We start from the raw sequence: 17,241 nt of genomic DNA, 5'->3' as shown, positions 1-17,241 counted from the left end.
CGCCTGTCTATTACCGACCAGCCAGGGGATTGGCTAGGGGATGAGTGCAGCACATGTCGGGGGACAAGATCATCTTTGAGTGACTTATTTTAAAGCACTGATGCCTCATCAAGTTTAGTGTGCCCACCTGTCTTGTCTCTTACTCTGGCCAGAAACACCAGCTTCAAATTCCTTCACGTCCTTGGGCACTGCGAGCCTCCCACCCCCGATGCCACCCTCCCCGCAGTCGCTCTGGCTCCCACTGGTGGCCGCTGTGTGATAGCTCCTGAGATGCTCTCCACGCTTTAGGGAAATTCCTGTTCCTGTGTCCCCTGGAGAGCTCTGGCTCGCTGAGGCTGGCTAGGATGTCCTTGATCATCAGGTTTTGGAGTCTCCGGCAATCCACACCTCCAGCCTCTCGGGAGTGTCTGTCTTATTTCCAGGTGTGGGGCCCCTGGCCAGGCTGGGTGGGGACCTGTTCTGCCTGCCCAGGCTGGGGGTAGGAACTGCCTGCCTGGGGGCTGGGCTCGTCCATAGCTCTGTGTACAGCCCGGGCACATGGCAAAGGACTCCAAGTTCTGCTCTGAGGAGTTTGCTTTCTGAACAGACTAAACTTGGCATCACCCAGCTCCCTGATGTCAACAGCAAACCTGCACATGCCTCTAGTTCCCTCTGCCAGGCGGGTACTTGGGAGAGGTTCCAGAGTATATCGGGCGTCCCTGTCAAAGTCCTCAGATTGTCTTCTGTTTAGCCAAGGACTGGAAAGGAAACAGCCATCTAATCTGGGTCCTGAGGTTGAAGAGGGAGCCCTGCCCCTCGGTCCTCATCCCCCAAGCATAGCCTGCCTGCCATGGGGGTGTGTGAGGAGGGGCAAGTGACAGCTCTCGGGGCCACCAGCCCTGTAGCTCCAGGAAGCCAGAGGACAGGACAGGAGGGAAGGCGGGTGCTTGGTGTGTGCAGGCTCCCTTCGAGGATCCCCAGCTGCTGGGCCTCCTGCAGAGCCCATGTCTGGAACCTTCCAGGGCTCTGCACAGGGCTGGCACCAACCCTTGACCCCTTGCCTTGCCCCTCCTCTCCCCTGTGTTTACTTGTGTCCACCCAACAGGCGCTTCTGGCATCTTTTGTTTTGCCCTGAGCTGGTGGCAGTGGCTGGCGGCTGCCCTGTTACCCACCGGTCACTGAGCCCTACAGGGGCAATGAAGAGTCAACCTGTAGGGCAGCTGTTAGTCCCACGGAGCCTGTGGCAGGCCTGCGGGCGCTGAGGCCCAGGTGCGCCTTCAGCGGAAGCAGCTCCACTTCAGCACCTTTGGAGCGAGCTGTGCTTCCCTGAGACAGACTGAAACTCTGACACATGCACAACCCTGGGTGGAAGAGGTGAGTCCCTGGCTTTAGGGGCTTTGCACCCCCTCTTGTTGTCCCCTGCTCCATGCCTCCTGAGCACCTGAGCTCTTGGTGGTGCACAGACCTAGGGCTCTGCTCGAGGCACAGGCAGGTATCCTGCTACATCAGAGCCATGGCTGACCTCTGGTCCTTGAGGCTAGAAGGTTCTCCAAAGTGTTCTTCCTGCTACTGACCTAGACCTGGTCCTGCCACACCCCGCCTGGCAGCTGGCTCCTGAGGTTCTGCTTGGAGACAGTGGAAAGTTGTGTCAGAGCCACACCCCTGCCAAGGGTGGGAAAGGGGACTGGTCACAGATGGGGGCATGTCTCTCCTTAACCCCCGTTCACAGCACTAAGTGTGCTGTGAACTGTGAAAGGCATGAAATACATCTGCTTTCCCTTTTAATCTCCTGGTCTCTCCAAGAGTATTTGCCGTTCCTCTCCACAGCCCTCTGGTCGAGCATCTGCTCTGGGTCTGGGCGGGGACAGTGTTGGGGGAGCCCAGGGATGGGGGAACTGTGTCCGAGGTCATGTGCTGGCCACCACCTTGGCTGCATCAGGGGCCCCACCTGGGACCCCAGACTCACCCTCCCAACCCAACTAGGCGTGGTACCCCTGGAGGCTAGGCTGCCCTGCCATCTGTACCCCTCCTCCTCATTGGCCCCACAGAACCTGACCAGACCCCTGCCCTGTAGTAGATCAGGAGGGGGTGTTCATAGGGGACTCCAGGCCACAAAGAAAGCTGGGACAGCAGGCTGGAGGAGGCAGAGACAGGGTGGCAAGTCCTCTGAGAGGAGCCTGCTCTTCACCCATCTCCAGGCAGTAAGGCTTCATTCTGGCCTCCCACAGAGGCTGCAGAGGGGCTTTCCCCCAGAGACCACCTAATCTCCAATCACAGGCCTGAAGCGTCCCTTTTTAAAAAAAATATGTTTTTATTGGTTTCAGAGATGATGGGAGAGGGAGGGAGAGAGAGAAACGTCAATGATGAGAGAGATTCATTGATCGGCTGCCTCCTGCACACCCCTGCTGGGGATCGAGTCCGAAACCCGGGCATGTGCCCTGATGGGAATTGAACCATGACCTCCTGTTTCATAGGTCAATGCTCAACCACTGAGTCACACCAGTTAGGCATGAAGCTTTTTTTTTTGAAGGTGGGGTTTGTTTTTTTATTATAAAAGAAAAAATAATTCCTCAGAATCTTGATAAGTGGAAAGGAATATTTCACACTCAGAACAGACACCGGGATACAAAATTACAAGTGTTTAGCCCCAGTCCTGTCCCCCTCCCCTCTAAGAGCAGACAGGAAGGAGACTGGAAGCAAACCAGCAATTCTGTAAAACAGAGACTTCAAATCCCTGCAAATATGATTAAAATCTAAATTGGTTTTGCTTAAAATTTTTTTTAATACATCAAAAGGCCTGTTTTAGTGACATGCTAGTTCCCCAGAAAATAACCCAATACCCCCTTGTCAGTAACATACATGCTCAAGTAGACCAGCCAACTCATATTTCTAAACCCCTGTGCATACATGTGTATTTATAAACCAAAGCCAGGGGGCTCGGGTGACTGCTGTTCGCTCCTGTTAGCCGACCCGTGTCCAGAAGGGCAGGCAGGGCACAGAGAAGCCCTTAAATGGTAGTGAGGGTATAAGAGGCCCTAACAGCCAACTTTTCAAGCACCGTCACCCTCACCCCGCCTCAAAAGGAGGGCCTTATTTCTAACCAGGCTCCTCGCCTCAAATTTGGCTCCCAGTGACCAGAATGGTTTTTCTCCTTTAGAAAAAGCACACATATCCACACACCCATATATATAATTATTTTCTCATTTAAATACAAAAACACCACTCTGATTTGTGTTATAAACGGAGGACCAAGCAATGAGAACTTTTTCTTCGAAGGTAGGGCTACCCATTCTGTCCCTTTATGCTGAGCTTACCTTCCAGTGAGGGCACTCAGCCCCAGGCCAGGGAAGCAGGTCACTGCAAAGGGGTCACAGTTGGCAGGTAAGAGGGCATCTTCCTGCCTGCTGCCCCCCACCTTTCCTAATTCCCACTTTAATTAGAAAACTGGTTATGCTCTAGCCGGTTTGGCTCAGTGGCTAGAGCATTGGCCTGTGGACTGAAGGGTCCCAGGTTCGATTCTGGTCAAGGGCACATGCCCAGGTTGCAGGCTCCATCCCCAGTAGGGGGCGTGCAGGAGGCAGCCGATCAATGATTCTCTCTCATCATTGATGTTTCTATCTCTCTTCCTCTTTGAAATCAATTTAAAAGAAGAAGAAAGCTGGTTATAACCTTTTAAGAAATGGAACTTCCCACATAAGGGAGGATCTAACCTAACCACAGAGCACGCCTAGCACTCCTACCCCCTTCAGCTCCTCAAAGAAGAAGAAGAAGGTCCTCCCCTCCCTTCACAAATACTGTGCTCACTGTCCAGATAGCTACACCTGTAGGACAAACACCTGATTAAGTGAAGCAGTGGTTATGTTTCCCCGCCCCCCTCCCCACTAACACACTAGAAAGCTTCAGTGATGGGGGGAGAAGGGTGAGTGTGTGTGTGTGTGTGTGTGTGTGTGTGTGAAGAGACTAAGAACTTGACCCCTCTAACCTGGCCAAAGAAAGCAAGAGATATTAACTGGGCACGAGGAATAAAAAAAGATTTTTATATTCTGCCCTGTGAGTTACATTTGTTATGACAATTGAGGGGCGAGAGTGGGAGCAGGATGACGAAGTAATTGGAAGGGGTTGGACGGCTGCAAGTCTAGTCCACTTAGTTTTTGTACTGGACGGGCTCATCGCCAGCTTCGTTGAGAAGACACGTGTGGATGAGGGCTTCTGACACTGCAAAGGGGTCACAGTTGGCAGAGGGGTGCTGGTCTTCAAAGTACCCCTTCTCCTGGCCCACAGCCCGGGGAATGCGGATAGTGGCGCTACGGTTGGCCACGCCGGCGGAGAAGTCGTTAATGTTGGAGGTTTCATTGGATCCAGTTAGCCGCCGGGCATTGTCCCAGCCCCCCTTGGGCTCGTAGGCTCGGATGTGGTACTGGTGCCGCCTCGCCTGCTCAGCCCCTCGATGGACTCCTCTGTACTTCAGACCGTTCTCCTCTCGCATGGCCTTGGTGCTGAAGTCGGTGTGCCGTCTGCATCATCCCAGTTTCCAGGAATGGCCTTGGGATCAAAGGTTGCTATCACTCCAAAGTCTTCACACGCTCGGTGCAAGATGAGACGGGCCACTCAGAGATGTCGATTCCTTCACGGGGTCCTATCTGGAATTCCCACCAAGCGGGCATGACCTCGGCATTTGTCCCTGCGATCTTGATGCCAGTGTACAAGCAGGCCCGGTAGTGAGCCTCACAGTATCCCTGCCGTAGGCTCTGTCTGCTCCCACACCGCAGTAGTGCTCATGAGAGTATATTCCTGCTCCATTCCAAACCAGGGATGCTGATTGCTCATCATGTCCATTATCCGTTTGCAGGTATATCTTTTTTTTTTTTTAAATATATTTTATTGATTTTTTACAGAGAGGAAGGGAGAGGGATAGAGAGAAACATCGATGAGAGAGAAACATCGATCAGCTGCCTCCTGCACATCTCCTACTGGGGATGTGCCCGCAACCTAGGTACATGCCCTTGACCGGAATCGAACCTGGGACCCTTCAGTCCGCAGGCCGACGCTCTATCCACTGAGCCAAACCGGTTTTGGCTGCAGGTATATCTTAAATTAAATTGGTCTCTGCAGGTTTGCGGTTGTACTTTACGACTTCACAGAACACCAGCTTGTTGGGGTCCTTGCGGAAAGGGTCCTGAAATATGGCAGCAGGAACGAGATACATGTCACTGTTGGAGCCTTCAGACTGCATAGTACTAGAGCCACCAAAATTCCACGCGGGCAACTCTTCTATATTCTTGGGCTCACTGTCCAGGGTCCGGGTCTTGCATCGCAGTCCTTCTCCAGTACCGTCAATCCAGATGTACACAGCTTGGACTTTATCTCCCTGAGGCAGGGGCATGGACATCTGCTTGATGCCTTTGTTCAGTGGGAACTCGCCGAGGTGGACATGGTGGAAGTTGCTCTGGGGGGGCCAGCAGGCAGCAGGAGGGCAGGGCGGGCAGGCCGTGAGAGCGAGGTGCAGAGAGGAGAAGAGAGGAAGCTGGGAGTGCTGCTCAGACACTCGGCTCTTCTCCCATCCTCGGCTCTCAGCATGAAGCTTTTTAATACCTCCAGAACAGGGGCCGGGGGGGTCAGCCAGGCCTTTCTCCAAGGCTGCGGGACCCAGGCCCGACCCTGGTCCCAGCCAGGATGACCCAGAACTTGTTCCTACGGCTGCCCTCAGGATACCCATAGCCTGGGCCTTGGTGTACCTGCTGGCCCCTGAGGGACTGAGAGCCCATCTCTGGTCTAGAGAAGGAGTGTAGAAGACAGCCCAGTCCCCAGAGGGCCATAGAGCAGCCAGCAGGGGAGTGGGTCTTCATATGCAGGATAGGGAGAGGCCAGACCCTTCACTCCAGGGCCACCATGAGCCTCTGCCAGTTGCACCTTCTGGTCCTTCCTGCCTGCTGGCAGGGATGTGCCCGGCAACGTGGAACACAGAGAGGAATTAAGTATTTGTTCCCACTCTGTCTCCAGGCACAGTTCACAGCAGGTGCTTGCTAAGTTCTTATTCATGCATTCCATAAACATCCAGGCCTGCTTTCTTCAGGTCACCAGGTGGGAAGCTCTGCCTGTGTATACACAGGTGTGTGCATGGGCTTGCATATGTGTGGGTGTTTCTGTGTGCATGGGTGTGTGCATGTTATGTACTAGTGAGCATGTGTGCATGAATATGAACATCTGTGAGTGAAGGCATGGGTGTGCGCACATGTCTGCATGAATGTGTATATGTGGTGTGCTAGGGAGTGTGTGCATGGGTATGTGGTTATATGTGTGTGCAAGGCCCTCCTAGGAGTCTCATCCAGTTCATTATTGCTGAGCATGGCAGGTAAGCCCAGGTACCTTTTTAAAAAATGTTTTTATTTTTTAGAGAGAGAGAAAGGGAGAGGGATAGAGAGATAGAAACATCGATGAAAGAGAAACATCTTTAATCAGGGCTGCCTCCTGCAAGTCCCCCACTGGGGATCGAGCCCACAACCCAGGCATGTGCCCTCGGCCGGAATCGAACCTGGGACCCTTCAGTCCGCAGGCTGACGCTCTATCCACTGAGCCAAGCCAGCCAGGGCAGCCCAGGTACCTTTTGAGAGTCAGTCTACATGTGAGGGAGAGCTGACCATGGCCACAGAAGAGGCCTGCTGTGGACCTGTTTGAACCAGCCTGCGAACCTAACGTTGCCCCATGGGAAACATGCCATCATGGCAGGGCTTGAGCACCCTGCAGGCCAAAGCTCCAGAGACCGATTTGTGCTGGATTCCTGGTACTGACAAGCTGCAGCCGGGTGCACTGAGAAGGAGGGGCAGGTCTTCTAGCCGCCCGACCTGGCCTGCTAGAACTGCAGTTCCGGGATGATCCGATGGATCCAGTCATAATGGGAGGTAACCCGGATGTAGACGCCTGGGCGGTTCTGGCGGGCACAACCCTCACCCCAGCTGACCACCCCAGCCTGTAGCCACAACTGGCCCACCAGGCACACCGGAGGGCCCCCTGAGTCTCCCAGTGGATATGGCCCTAAATCCAGCCTCCTCCCTGCAGCTTTGGATTCACCAGGAAGGAGGTGGAGGAAAAGGAGCTGGGGGTCAAGGGGAACCTGGGGAACAGAGCCCCTGGAGAGGCCCCTGCCTACTCCCCACTGGAGTAGGAAAGTATCGTTGTGGGGGCATCATCCCTGGTGTTATTTGAAGAAAGTCCTGGGGCGATTCAGAAATAGAAAGTGGGGGCTGTGATTCCCCCATGTCCCACAAAGCCCTCTTCCTTCAGGCCCCTCTGCCAGGCCCCCATTCTTTCTGCGGGTTTGGTCGCTGCCCCTAGTGTCCAGCCCAGGGTGCCCTGGGGCAGCACTTAACGGTGAGGGTGGCTGTTGGCAAGGACGATGAGGCAGCCAGGGGTGGGAGCAGGGAAGCTGCCTGTGAGGGGATCTTGGGAGCAGGTGTCACCGGACACTGAGGACCTGGGCTCCGGTGAGCCAACCTCCAGTGGGCCTGCCGCAGCTCCCTTCTCACTGGGAGCCTTGCCCTCCACACACTCCCACCCGGTGTTGCCCCCAACTCACACTCCTCAGTACACCTCCGCATCAGGTGCCCCTCCACTCCCCTCTTGCCCGAAGGGCCCATACCTGGCAGCTGGAACTGAGGTTAGGTTTTTATTGGAGGGTGAACATAAATAAAAATAACAGGCATTTGAAAGAAGAGAGAAACAGCTATTTACAAATGTACATGTGGGCTCCGGCGGCTACACTCGCCTACCTGCCTGAGCAGGGCTCAGAAGCAGGTGAGTAGGGCCACGAGGAACAGGAGGACAGTGTGGGCTGCCAGGCAGGGTGCAAAGTTTTGAGCGCGGGGCTGCTGGATCCAGGGCCCCTGCTCCTGGCCGCCCGACCTGGCATGCCGAAACTGCAGTTCCGGGATGATCCGATGGATCCAGTTATAATGGGAGGTAACCCGGATGTAGACACCTGGGCGGTTCCGGCGGGCACAGCCCTCACCCCAGCTGATCACTCCAGCCTGTAGCCACAGCTGGTCCACCAGGCACACCAGGGGGCCTCCTGAGTCACCCTGCAGGGAAAGCAGAGGTACCATCAGAAGCCACACAGGCCTGAGAGCCCACAGGTACGCAAGCACACGCACCTGCTTTCCTCCCATTGTCCCTCACCTCCCCACCCTAGGAGTGTCCCTGCCCAGCTCCCCTCATCCCAATGGCTGGCCCTTTTTTGACCTGGGTTGCCCGTTTCTCTAGATCTCCAGTCCACCTGCTCAGAGGGGTGTGTTGAAATTGTATTTTCCTGAGTCCCACTGCAGACCTGCTTTTCTCGGCTGACTATACAGCTGTGGTCTGGACACTGGACCCACCTAGTGGGCCTCCTCGGGCTGGGCTGGCTCTCACCTTGACCTAGGCCTGGGGAGCAGCGCTCAGCCTCCATCACAGCCGATCCCAGCCCCTACCTTGCAGGCGTCCTTCTTGCCCTCGGCGAAGCCAGCACACAGCATGTCGTCCTTGATGGTTTTCAGCTGAAAGCCGGACTCAGCATCTTTGCTGTAGAGTAGGTTACACTTGGGCGTGTCAATGATGGGCACAGCGAGTTTCTGGAGGATTCGAGGGTTAGGCAGGCGGTCTGGGGAGGGGCAAACAGCCTCAACTCAGCGGGCAGTTCTTGAGAACCACAGCTCCGTCCCTCCTTATTGTGTGCTTGGGTTTAGACCTCTTCTCGCTTAGGGCTTTTGTGAAACAGAACTCCTTCCTCCCTTATTCATGCACCAGGCTGGGTTCTGTCTGTCGTCTCCCCACTTTCCCATGGCTCCTCCTGCACCTGCTGCCCCTTTCTCATACCAGCTCCACCCACTTGAGTAGCAATCATGTGTACCAATATCAACAGAAAAAGATTGTTGGTTCAGAGTGGCCCCCAACCTGCCTGGGACCTTCTCTATGGCATGTCCCCCATTCTATCCTGACCCTGCCGCATTACCTTGCTCACTGGGGCTGCCCCAGCCAGTGGCCCAGCATTCCATGCCCGACTCAAAGATGATGGAGGGGTCAGGCATGCACACGGGGAGGATATAGTTGGTGAAGGTCACAGGTGCCTCCAACTCCACCAGGGCCACATCGGCACTGGAGGCCATGCCCTGGTATAGGGGGTTGCTTTCCACCCGCTTCACACGAGAATACGTGGCATGTGGTCCTGGCTTCACCAGCTGCCGCGCCCCCAGCAGGACCTGGTACAAGGATGTTTCAGAGGTGCTGGTGGGAAAGAGCAGAGAGCTGGTGTGAGGCAGCCCCTCTGAGGTTTCAAAGGGGGAAATTGCTGCAGGTTAGATGGAGAAGGGAAAGGGAGTACAGTGGGGCCTTGACTTACGAGTGTCCCGACTAATGAGATTTTTGAGATACCAGCTGTCTCTCGGCCAATTTTTTGCATTGAGTTGATAGAGTAATTTGAGTTAACGAGCTCCTTAACGAGCTCAGTCTCGGAACGAATTAAACTCGTAAGTCAAGGCCCCACTGTAGTTAGTTTGTTCCTCTGCTGCCAGACACCTTCCTCCTGCTATCCAGGTCCAGTGCCTGACATCTCTGCACAGAAAAGTAATCTCCAGGGGGACACACATCCGGGTGAGGTGGTTAAGGATGTATGAGCTAAAGCAGCTTTAAATTCTGATTTTAATACCCAGGTCCACCCCTGGCCAGCTGGGTGACCTTGAGCAATTCACCTATAAAGTTCTCTGTGACTCAGTTTCCTTGGTTGTGAAATGGGGACAGTAAAAGGCTTGCCATGAGGGGTGAAGGAGTTGACTGCCCGCAAGGGAATAGCTGGGGGCCAGTCAACTGGGGGTTGGGCCCAGCCCTTCCCATGAGCCTTGGGCAAGTGAACTACTCCCTCTGAACCTGCATTGCTGAATTTAAGATGCAGAGCTGTGATGAGGCAAGAGCTGAGGTGCTTGGGAAACCCCGAAGGTCAGGGACCAGGTGATTTCACAGTGTAATAGCAGGGATGTATAGCCTGGCCCTTTGGTCAGGAATGACATGGGTGATCTTAGGGTGAGGAGGAGGAAGAGACAATCTACTCCAGTCCTTGGGCTCATCTGTAACCAGAGTCGCAGCCAGGAAAGGGATCGGAGGTGTGTGAGGGGGATCAGGGCCAGGGCCAGGGCCAGGGCCAGGTCATGGGAGGAGCCTGCCAGCACTTGTAGGGACAGGGCCCCAGTCCTGGCCAAGCACATCACTGGTGAGACCAGCAGTGGACCTCCCGACTGGGGTGCAGGGAGCAAAGGCTGGGAAGCAGAGATTGAACCTGGAAGTTAGTCTCGAAGGGAGGACTGGCCAGAAAGGTGGGTCAGTGCTGGACAGGCGGTAGACACTGTCCAAGGTGCTGAAACCCGGCGGGGCATGGGGCTCTGTCAGCGGTGCCCCTGGTGTGGAGAGAGGCAGAGTGGACATAGGCAGTTGATAGTGAGGGAGAGTGTGTGTGGGGGGGCCAGGGGGGAGGGAGACTTACTTGGAGAAGCAGTGCGCCGCGGTGAGGACCCACCGATCTGTGATGAGGCTGCCCCCACAGAAGTGGCTTCCATTTCGCTGGATGCTGACCTGCCATGGCCATTCGCCCTCCAAGGCATCCTGCCCACCCACCATCCGGTTCAGCATCCTCGGGCGCCCGCAGACTAGGGGAACACAACCAGGGCAGCACTCACTGGGGGTTGGTTCCATCAGCTGATTACCTACCTCAACCCCACATTCCAGCTTCCACTTTCTGCTCAATCCTGGGGCCTCCCTGTCCCTGACCTGCTTGGGGACCTTGGGCAAGTCAGAGACCTGGGCATCAGGTCAGCCTCTGACACAGGCATATCCTTCCAAGCTTTGGGAAAGGACCCCACCCCCATGGCCTCAAACACCTCACTCATGAGATGGTGACACCATGAGGAGGGTTGAGGTAACACATGTAGAGATCTAACCCCATGACCTGACACAGTGGTTCCTGGAAGCACAGTGTATGTTGGGAGGGTCTCACCCAGGGTGGGTGACCCCAAGGGAGTCTGTTATTGTTACAGCAGAATGCTCTTCAGGTTCTATCCTTTGCTTCTTTCCTGTCACTTTTTCCTGCCCCATCTCCATGCTTCATGCCTCAATGGACCTCTTGTGCCATCTGCAATGTACAGCCCTTCTTCCTGTCTGGGCTCCAATTCCATTGAGCCACTACTTTTCCTTACTTTGGGATTCCCCGTGCCCTGCCCTTCCCATTTACTCTGGGTCTCCTTCCGGGTGAGTGTGAGAGCCTCTGGCCAGTCTTACTGCTCTCAAGCCTACTCCTGCCCCTCCTCCCCGAAAGGTCTTGCTGCTTACCGTTCAATGCTTTGGTCATCTGAGTCCCTGAAAGGGAGATAAGAAGGGGTCATCAGCCAACTTTGCCAGAATAGTTTCGCTCCTCCTTTCCCCACTGCTGGTCAGTGTGACCCTCCTTTGCTCCATACCCAGCCCCCTGAGGACTCAGGACAGTTCACAAAGGGACCCAGCAGGAGAGGCCAGGGGCCTTCAACTTACCCCGCAGACACTCATTCAAGGTCTACAGGCCCAGGCCTATGGGCCAGAGCTTATCTGCAAGGGCAGACAGACTCCTTGCCATACAGGGAGCTAATCAGATTCCAGTGAGGGGGCCATGTCACGGTTTGACGCTCCTGCTTAGAGCAGGATGGCTCCTCTAGTCCCTGAAGAGGTCTCTTCCTCCACACTCCACACACATCCTCGTCTGGAAGCTCCAGGGAGGATCCAGCCTTAAGTCCTGATGCTGTGGGGTCTGCATTTCCCACCTCGGACAGCCTTGAGCTGGGATAAAGGAAGAGTCCCTGAGAGCGGCCTTTGCATTTCAGAGATCTGGACGTTCTCACAGTCTGTTCCAAGGAGCATGTCTCCAATCTAACTTCAATCCCAAGGCTACCGCCCAGCCCACGGCTCTCTCTAGTCTCAGGGGAATAGAGAGAAGCCAGTCAGCCGTCATTGCGGGTTAGTCTTCCCAAGATTCCAGATTCCCAAGAGCTGACCCTTCACGCAGGCATTTTAGCATGCCCTGCAGGTGGAGCCCAAGACCCTCTGCTGGGCCATGGCACCCTGAGGCGGGGGAGGTGGAGGGACAGGTAGAGGAATGAGGTAGAGCTGTGCTTGGGACCCATCTCCCCAGGACCCACTGCCCCTCACATCTCTGGACACAGACACAGGGCCTGCTGCTAGGCCTTTACAGGAACGTCAACCCCAGCCTGGAGACACCAGCCCGGGCAATAGTCTCATCCACTGCCAGCAACAATGTGGAAATACCTGCCGAGAGAGAGAGAGAGAGAGAGAGAGAGAGAGAGGAGAGAGAGAGAGAGGGAGAGAGAGCGCCTCCCCCAGCATATCTGGTTCACTGGGGACAAATCTGACCAGAGCTGGGGTGAGTGGCTCAGGACAGCCCCGCCTCACCTCAGCCCCCAGAATTTCTCCTGTGTCTCAATTTCTTTCAGGGCATGGAGGGTGGGGAAGCTGCTACTGAACCTGTCCTCACTCTAATCAGAATGGTAACCAGCCCCACGGAGGTGAGGGACCCCTGGGGCGGGAAGCACAGGGCTGAGCCACACACCTCCACGGGGTGCCCAAGGAGGACCCTGTGTTCTTTTTGTGGGACCCCCAGTCTTCCAGCCAGACTCCAAATCCAAGGCGTGCACTCCCCAGTGCTGAGGTGTTGGGGTTGGATGATGCAGTGAGCAGGAGGTGGGGAGAGCTATGGATGTGGCAAGAAGAGGAGATAGACATGTGGGGGCTGAGAAGGTACAGGTGGGGGACTGACCATTCTTCAAAGTAGAAAGGGTACCAAGCAGAAGTGCCAGGGCAAGGGTGAGACCAGCCTGGTCCAGTGAATGAAACAGGAAGTCTGTCCTCGACATTCTGCTCATGGATTTGTGTTGCAAGGTGCCCTTTGAAAATGCAAATATCCCCTGGGACGGCTGCTCTCTGTAGGTCCCTCATCTCAGCACCATATAATTTAGTTAGATTCATAACACCTGACCCCAGCTCTTTTAAAGGCAGTGGTTCTCAACCTTGGCTGCACATTAGAATCACCTGGGAATCTTTTTAAAATCCTGATTTCTGGGCCTTATCCTCCGGAAATTCTGTTTCTTTGTTATGGGGTGGGGCCACCACATTAGTAGCAAAGAAACAGAATTTCCGGAGGATGAGGCCCAGAAATCAGGATTTTAAAAAGATTCCCAGGTGTTTCTAATGTGCAGCCAAGGTTGAGAACCACTGCTCTAAGGCCTGAAGCTTCCACTTGCACATGATGCTCCAGTTCACTCCTACCCCCCACCCTGCCCCTCTCACCCCCGAGCCCCATCTACCCACCAGCACTAATGTACTTACAGGCTTGTTTCCTCCCTGTGGGAATTTTTCAGGGCTTTGTCCTGGTTCTCCCCATAGCCATCCCCCTTCCCGTCCATGCAGATGGATCCAGGGTCCACTCCAAGGATCAAGTGCGCATGCCCGTGGCCTGGCAGGACCCCTTTGAGGCTTTGCAGACTTCCTCACCCCAACCTAATGCAACTCTGCTTCTCATTCCCACTGAGTCCTCTGGCTTCTGAAGGTTTGCTCACAACACATCTCTTCCTGGAGGCCCTTTACTTCTGGTCTCTATAGCTCCAAATCCTACAGGTCCTAATCCAGATTGAGGCATAGAAGCGATGCCACCTCCTCTGGGCGGTTCTCTTGCTTGCACTGGCATTTGGGAAGCCTGGCTGCCTCTCCTGAACTCTCAGTCTTCCCTCCAGGCCTCACAGAGCTCTGCCCACCTTGCTCACCTGGAGGTAGACTTGCTCACCTCACCTATTGGCCCAGGAGCTCCTTGAAGGCCCACATCCAGAGGCTTGAGCCCAGGGAATATAGAGGGACAGAAGGAGGGTGGCTACAGGGGCTGGGCTGACCAGGAAGGGGTGGAGACCGGGGCTCTGCAGGGTGGGGGTCCTGTCAGGGGCTGGGTGAGCTGGCCATGGGGTCAGGCCCCTTGTCCGGGTCCAGGGCCCCCATGCTCCTGCAGCTGGTGGGGGCTTGGCTGGTGGGGATGGCAGCTCCAGGAGGAAGAGCTGGAGGTGGGGGTGAGGAGGGTGTTGAAGAAGTCAGGTCTCTGGTCACAGCTGTTTGTGAGTCAAATGCAAGCCTCTGTTTCTACTGGCATCGACCTTGATTACTCAACCCGGCAGGAGCCATCGCTGTGTTAACACGGCCTGACAGAGTTGGGCTCCCTCAAAGAATATGGTTATTCTTATGCCAGGAGGCCAGAAGTGGAGGCCTGGGGGGCCGAGAGAGGCATGGCCCTCCATACCGAAGTGCCACCCTGGTGGGAAGCCTGGAGCCATGGCCAAGTTGTGGCCTAGTATGACCCAGCCCGGCCCTGGGAGGTGATGTGAGGACAGGGAAGTGAGGTGGTGGCTGGACTGGCCAGGCCGGCCCCGGAATGCGGGAAGATTTCCCTGGTAGAGAGCAGCCCGCCCCACCAGGAAGGGCCTGGCAGGTGGGGCTCCCTGGCTAGCACCTGCTGACCCTAGCCCATACCCTTCCTCTCAAGTGGGAGTAGGAGCCTGCATCCCTGGCCCTCACTCTTTCCTGGCTCCCCGCTGAATCCCCACCAGCTTCCTGGGGCTCCCAGGCTCAGGCGGCAGCTCCGGCCTCTGGGGACCAAGCTGATGGCCATTCAGGGATTTGGAACCCAGGGGCCCTGAGTTCAGGTCCTGTATTCATGCAGCCTGTGTCTTCATATGCAGGATAGGGAGAGGCCAGATGAGAAGAAGCAGAGGCAACAAGCCCAGAGCTTGGCCAGTGAGTGTGGGACACAAGTGGGGGAGGGGAGCAAAGACCCTGCCCATGTCGCTGCCTCTTGGGCCTGTGCCTACACCCCCATCCGACCTTCCCCTCTTCACTGCCCCAGGTGGGACATCTGGACTTTCCCGCCTGCCTGGGAGGCCCCACCATTAGAGCAGGGAAGGGGGCCATGTGCTGCAGCCCCAGGCCTGGCCAGGGAGTGGGCTTAGCTAGAGCTCCAGGTAGGGCAGAGGAGACCCCTCTGGGAGGGGAGGAAAGACTTCCTGCAACACCCAGGACTCACCAAACCGAAGCAGCAGCAGCAGGAGCAGGGCCACAGCTGGCGGCTGCCTCATGATCTCAGGCCTGGCTGGGGTGCCGGGTCGGGGACAGCAGTGCGGGATCTCTGAGAGCACTAGTGTGAGGTACTGGCCTCCATGAAGTGGGGTTTTATGCTGGAGGTGAGTGTCAGCTTGGCTATGCCACCCAACCTGTTGGCCCAGCCTGCCCAGCTCCTATTGGAGGGAAGGAGGCACTCTAGAACCCCAACTCCTCCGTGACCTGGCCCTGAACCCCCTGAATCCCAAAAGGCCAAACCCCTCACCCTAACACCTTAGGGTCCTGGAGTAAGGGTGCACCTGTCTCATTTGGGCACTTGTGGCCTGGGTTTTCTGCCTGCCACCCTGAACTGACCACAGGTCTCACACAGGCAAGCTGACTGCAATCCACCCGGGAGAATTTCCCTGTGTTATTCATTTGTTCATTCATTCATATTTATTGAGCACCTACTATGTACCAGGCATCAGTGAGCCGGGGTCCAGGCTGGGGCTTACATTAATGTGTGTGTGGGGTTGGCAGGGGGAAGTCCAGGTCACCTGTACTTTTGCAACAAGGAACAGCGGGGGAAGGAGTCCAGGTGTGGTTGGGGTGTCCCCACCTGATCCCAGTGCCTCTCACGGGCTCCCCGTCCCAGGAAACTGGGTCCCAGAAGCGCCGACCCAAACACCCCTCAGGGTGACCCCCGCTGCTCGCATTTGCGGGGCTGCACTCTCCTCTCCCGACGACCAGGGACCGGGTGTGGGGGGAGGAGGCTTCCTGGAACCCACGGGTTCTGGCGAGCGGGGCGGAAGCTGGTTCCGGGAAGGCCAGGCCGCGGGATGACCATCCCCTGCGTCCCTCCCTTGGGTGCGGCCCGCCAGCCGGCCAGCCGGGCTCCAGGACGTGTGGCCGAGGCGCAGGAAGCAGCTCGAGGAGGAAGTTTTGGGGCACCTGGGGCTGACGTCAGAGCCGGGGTCGGAGCCGGGGTGGCCAGTCCCCGCCCGGGCCGCGGGGTCAGGGTGGGGCGAAGCCCGGGGCAGGGTCCGCGCTCCCCGCTGGGCCTGCGGCGGGGGCGCTGGTGGGCGGGCCGAGCGCCGCCTTCGTTTCCCCGCCGGCGCCAGGGATGCGTGTGGACGGGGTGCGCTGTGGAGCCGCCGCAGGAGACAGTGGGGGGCCCCCACCCCCGCTGCAGCCTGGGCCTCGGCGGGCGCTCCCGGTCAGCGCAGCTCAGGCCTCCAGTGGGCGCCGGCGGCACTGCGGCGGGCGGGGCGGGTGCGAGGGCGGAGCCGCCCCCTCTCCTCCTCCCTGCGGCCCGCACCCCCCCCCTCCGCCCCCGCAGGGCCCCTGGAGCTCGCGGTGGGCGGTCTGGACTAGCGGGGCTCCCTGGGGGCTGCAGGGGACGAGGGAGCGCAGGGGGTGGGAGGAAGGATTCCAGACGCATTCGTTCCTTCATGTGTTCCTCCCAGAAGTATTTTTTTAAAAAAATATTTTTATTGATTTCAGAGAGGGAGGGAGAGGGAGAGATAGAAACATCCATGATGAGAGAGAATCATTGATTGGCCGCCTCCTGCACGCCCCCCACTGGGGATCGAGCCCACAGCCCGGGCATGTGCCCTTGGCTGGACTCGAACCGGGGACCCTTGAGTCCGCAGGTCAACGCTCTGTCCACTGAGCCGAACCAGCCGGGGCCAGAAGTAGTGTTTGAGCACATGTGATGCCCGACGCTGTTCCGGTAATGGGGACCAGCGAGGGGAGCCACTCGGTCCTCAGCTTAGGGTGTGGAGGAGGATATGTCTGACCACAGACTGTGGAAAGTGTTTCAAAACGTCCAGCCCCAAACTTCTCCAGGCTCCTGGTGGCCAGCCACCCCCTCTCAGAGGTGGTTCGGACTCTCCCCAACGGCTTCCTCTCAGGCACCTTTCTCAGTTTTCGCTGCCCCGCCCCCCCCCCCCCCCCCCCCCCCAAATCCAATTCTTCTAAGGTCAACTCTGCCTTGAAATCAAACAAGCAACAAAAGTTAAAATGTGGTCAGAAAGCGAGGATGCCAGAGAGAGTTGGACTGGGAGGACCCAGAGAGTCCGGTGGCTAGAGAAGCAGCTGCCCAGCTTAAACCCAACACCGCGG

The 17,241-nt window shown here is 56.7% G+C and overlaps 1 protein-coding gene and 1 pseudogene across 3 annotated transcripts; both read right to left on the bottom strand.

Moving 5' to 3' along the window:
* Nucleotides 1-4,123: 4,123 nt before the first annotated feature.
* LOC139008284 (glutamine synthetase-like) lies at nucleotides 4,124-5,412 on the bottom strand (annotated as a pseudogene).
* A 2,217-nt stretch (nucleotides 5,413-7,629) lies between these two features.
* Nucleotides 7,630-15,184, bottom strand: PRSS27 (serine protease 27). Of its 3 annotated transcripts, none has more exons than XM_070411592.1 (6): nucleotides 15,104-15,184; nucleotides 11,326-11,352; nucleotides 10,484-10,646; nucleotides 8,963-9,234; nucleotides 8,442-8,611; nucleotides 7,630-8,054 (listed from the first exon to the last, which is right to left on the bottom strand). In XM_070411592.1, exons 1-6 carry the CDS (start codon nucleotides 15,153-15,155, stop codon nucleotides 7,761-7,763), a joined length of 978 nt encoding a protein of 325 aa, XP_070267693.1. In that variant the 5' UTR covers nucleotides 15,156-15,184; the 3' UTR covers nucleotides 7,630-7,760. The 3 variants fall into 3 exon arrangements, with proteins under 3 accessions (XP_070267693.1, XP_070267694.1, XP_070267695.1); XM_070411593.1 differs by lacking the exon at nucleotides 15,104-15,184 and adding an exon at nucleotides 12,593-12,637; XM_070411594.1 differs by lacking the exon at nucleotides 15,104-15,184 and adding an exon at nucleotides 11,790-11,814.
* Between the last annotated feature and the right edge of the window lie 2,057 nt (nucleotides 15,185-17,241).

Source organism: Myotis yumanensis, unplaced genomic scaffold, assembly GCF_028538775.1.
Source record: "Myotis yumanensis isolate MYYU_CA2020_CCGP unplaced genomic scaffold, mMyoYum1.0.hap1 SCAF_4, whole genome shotgun sequence".
NCBI classification, from domain to species: domain Eukaryota; kingdom Metazoa; phylum Chordata; class Mammalia; order Chiroptera; family Vespertilionidae; genus Myotis; species Myotis yumanensis.
Note: the sequence above shows the minus strand (reverse complement) of the source record. Positions and strands in the feature narration are given on the sequence as shown.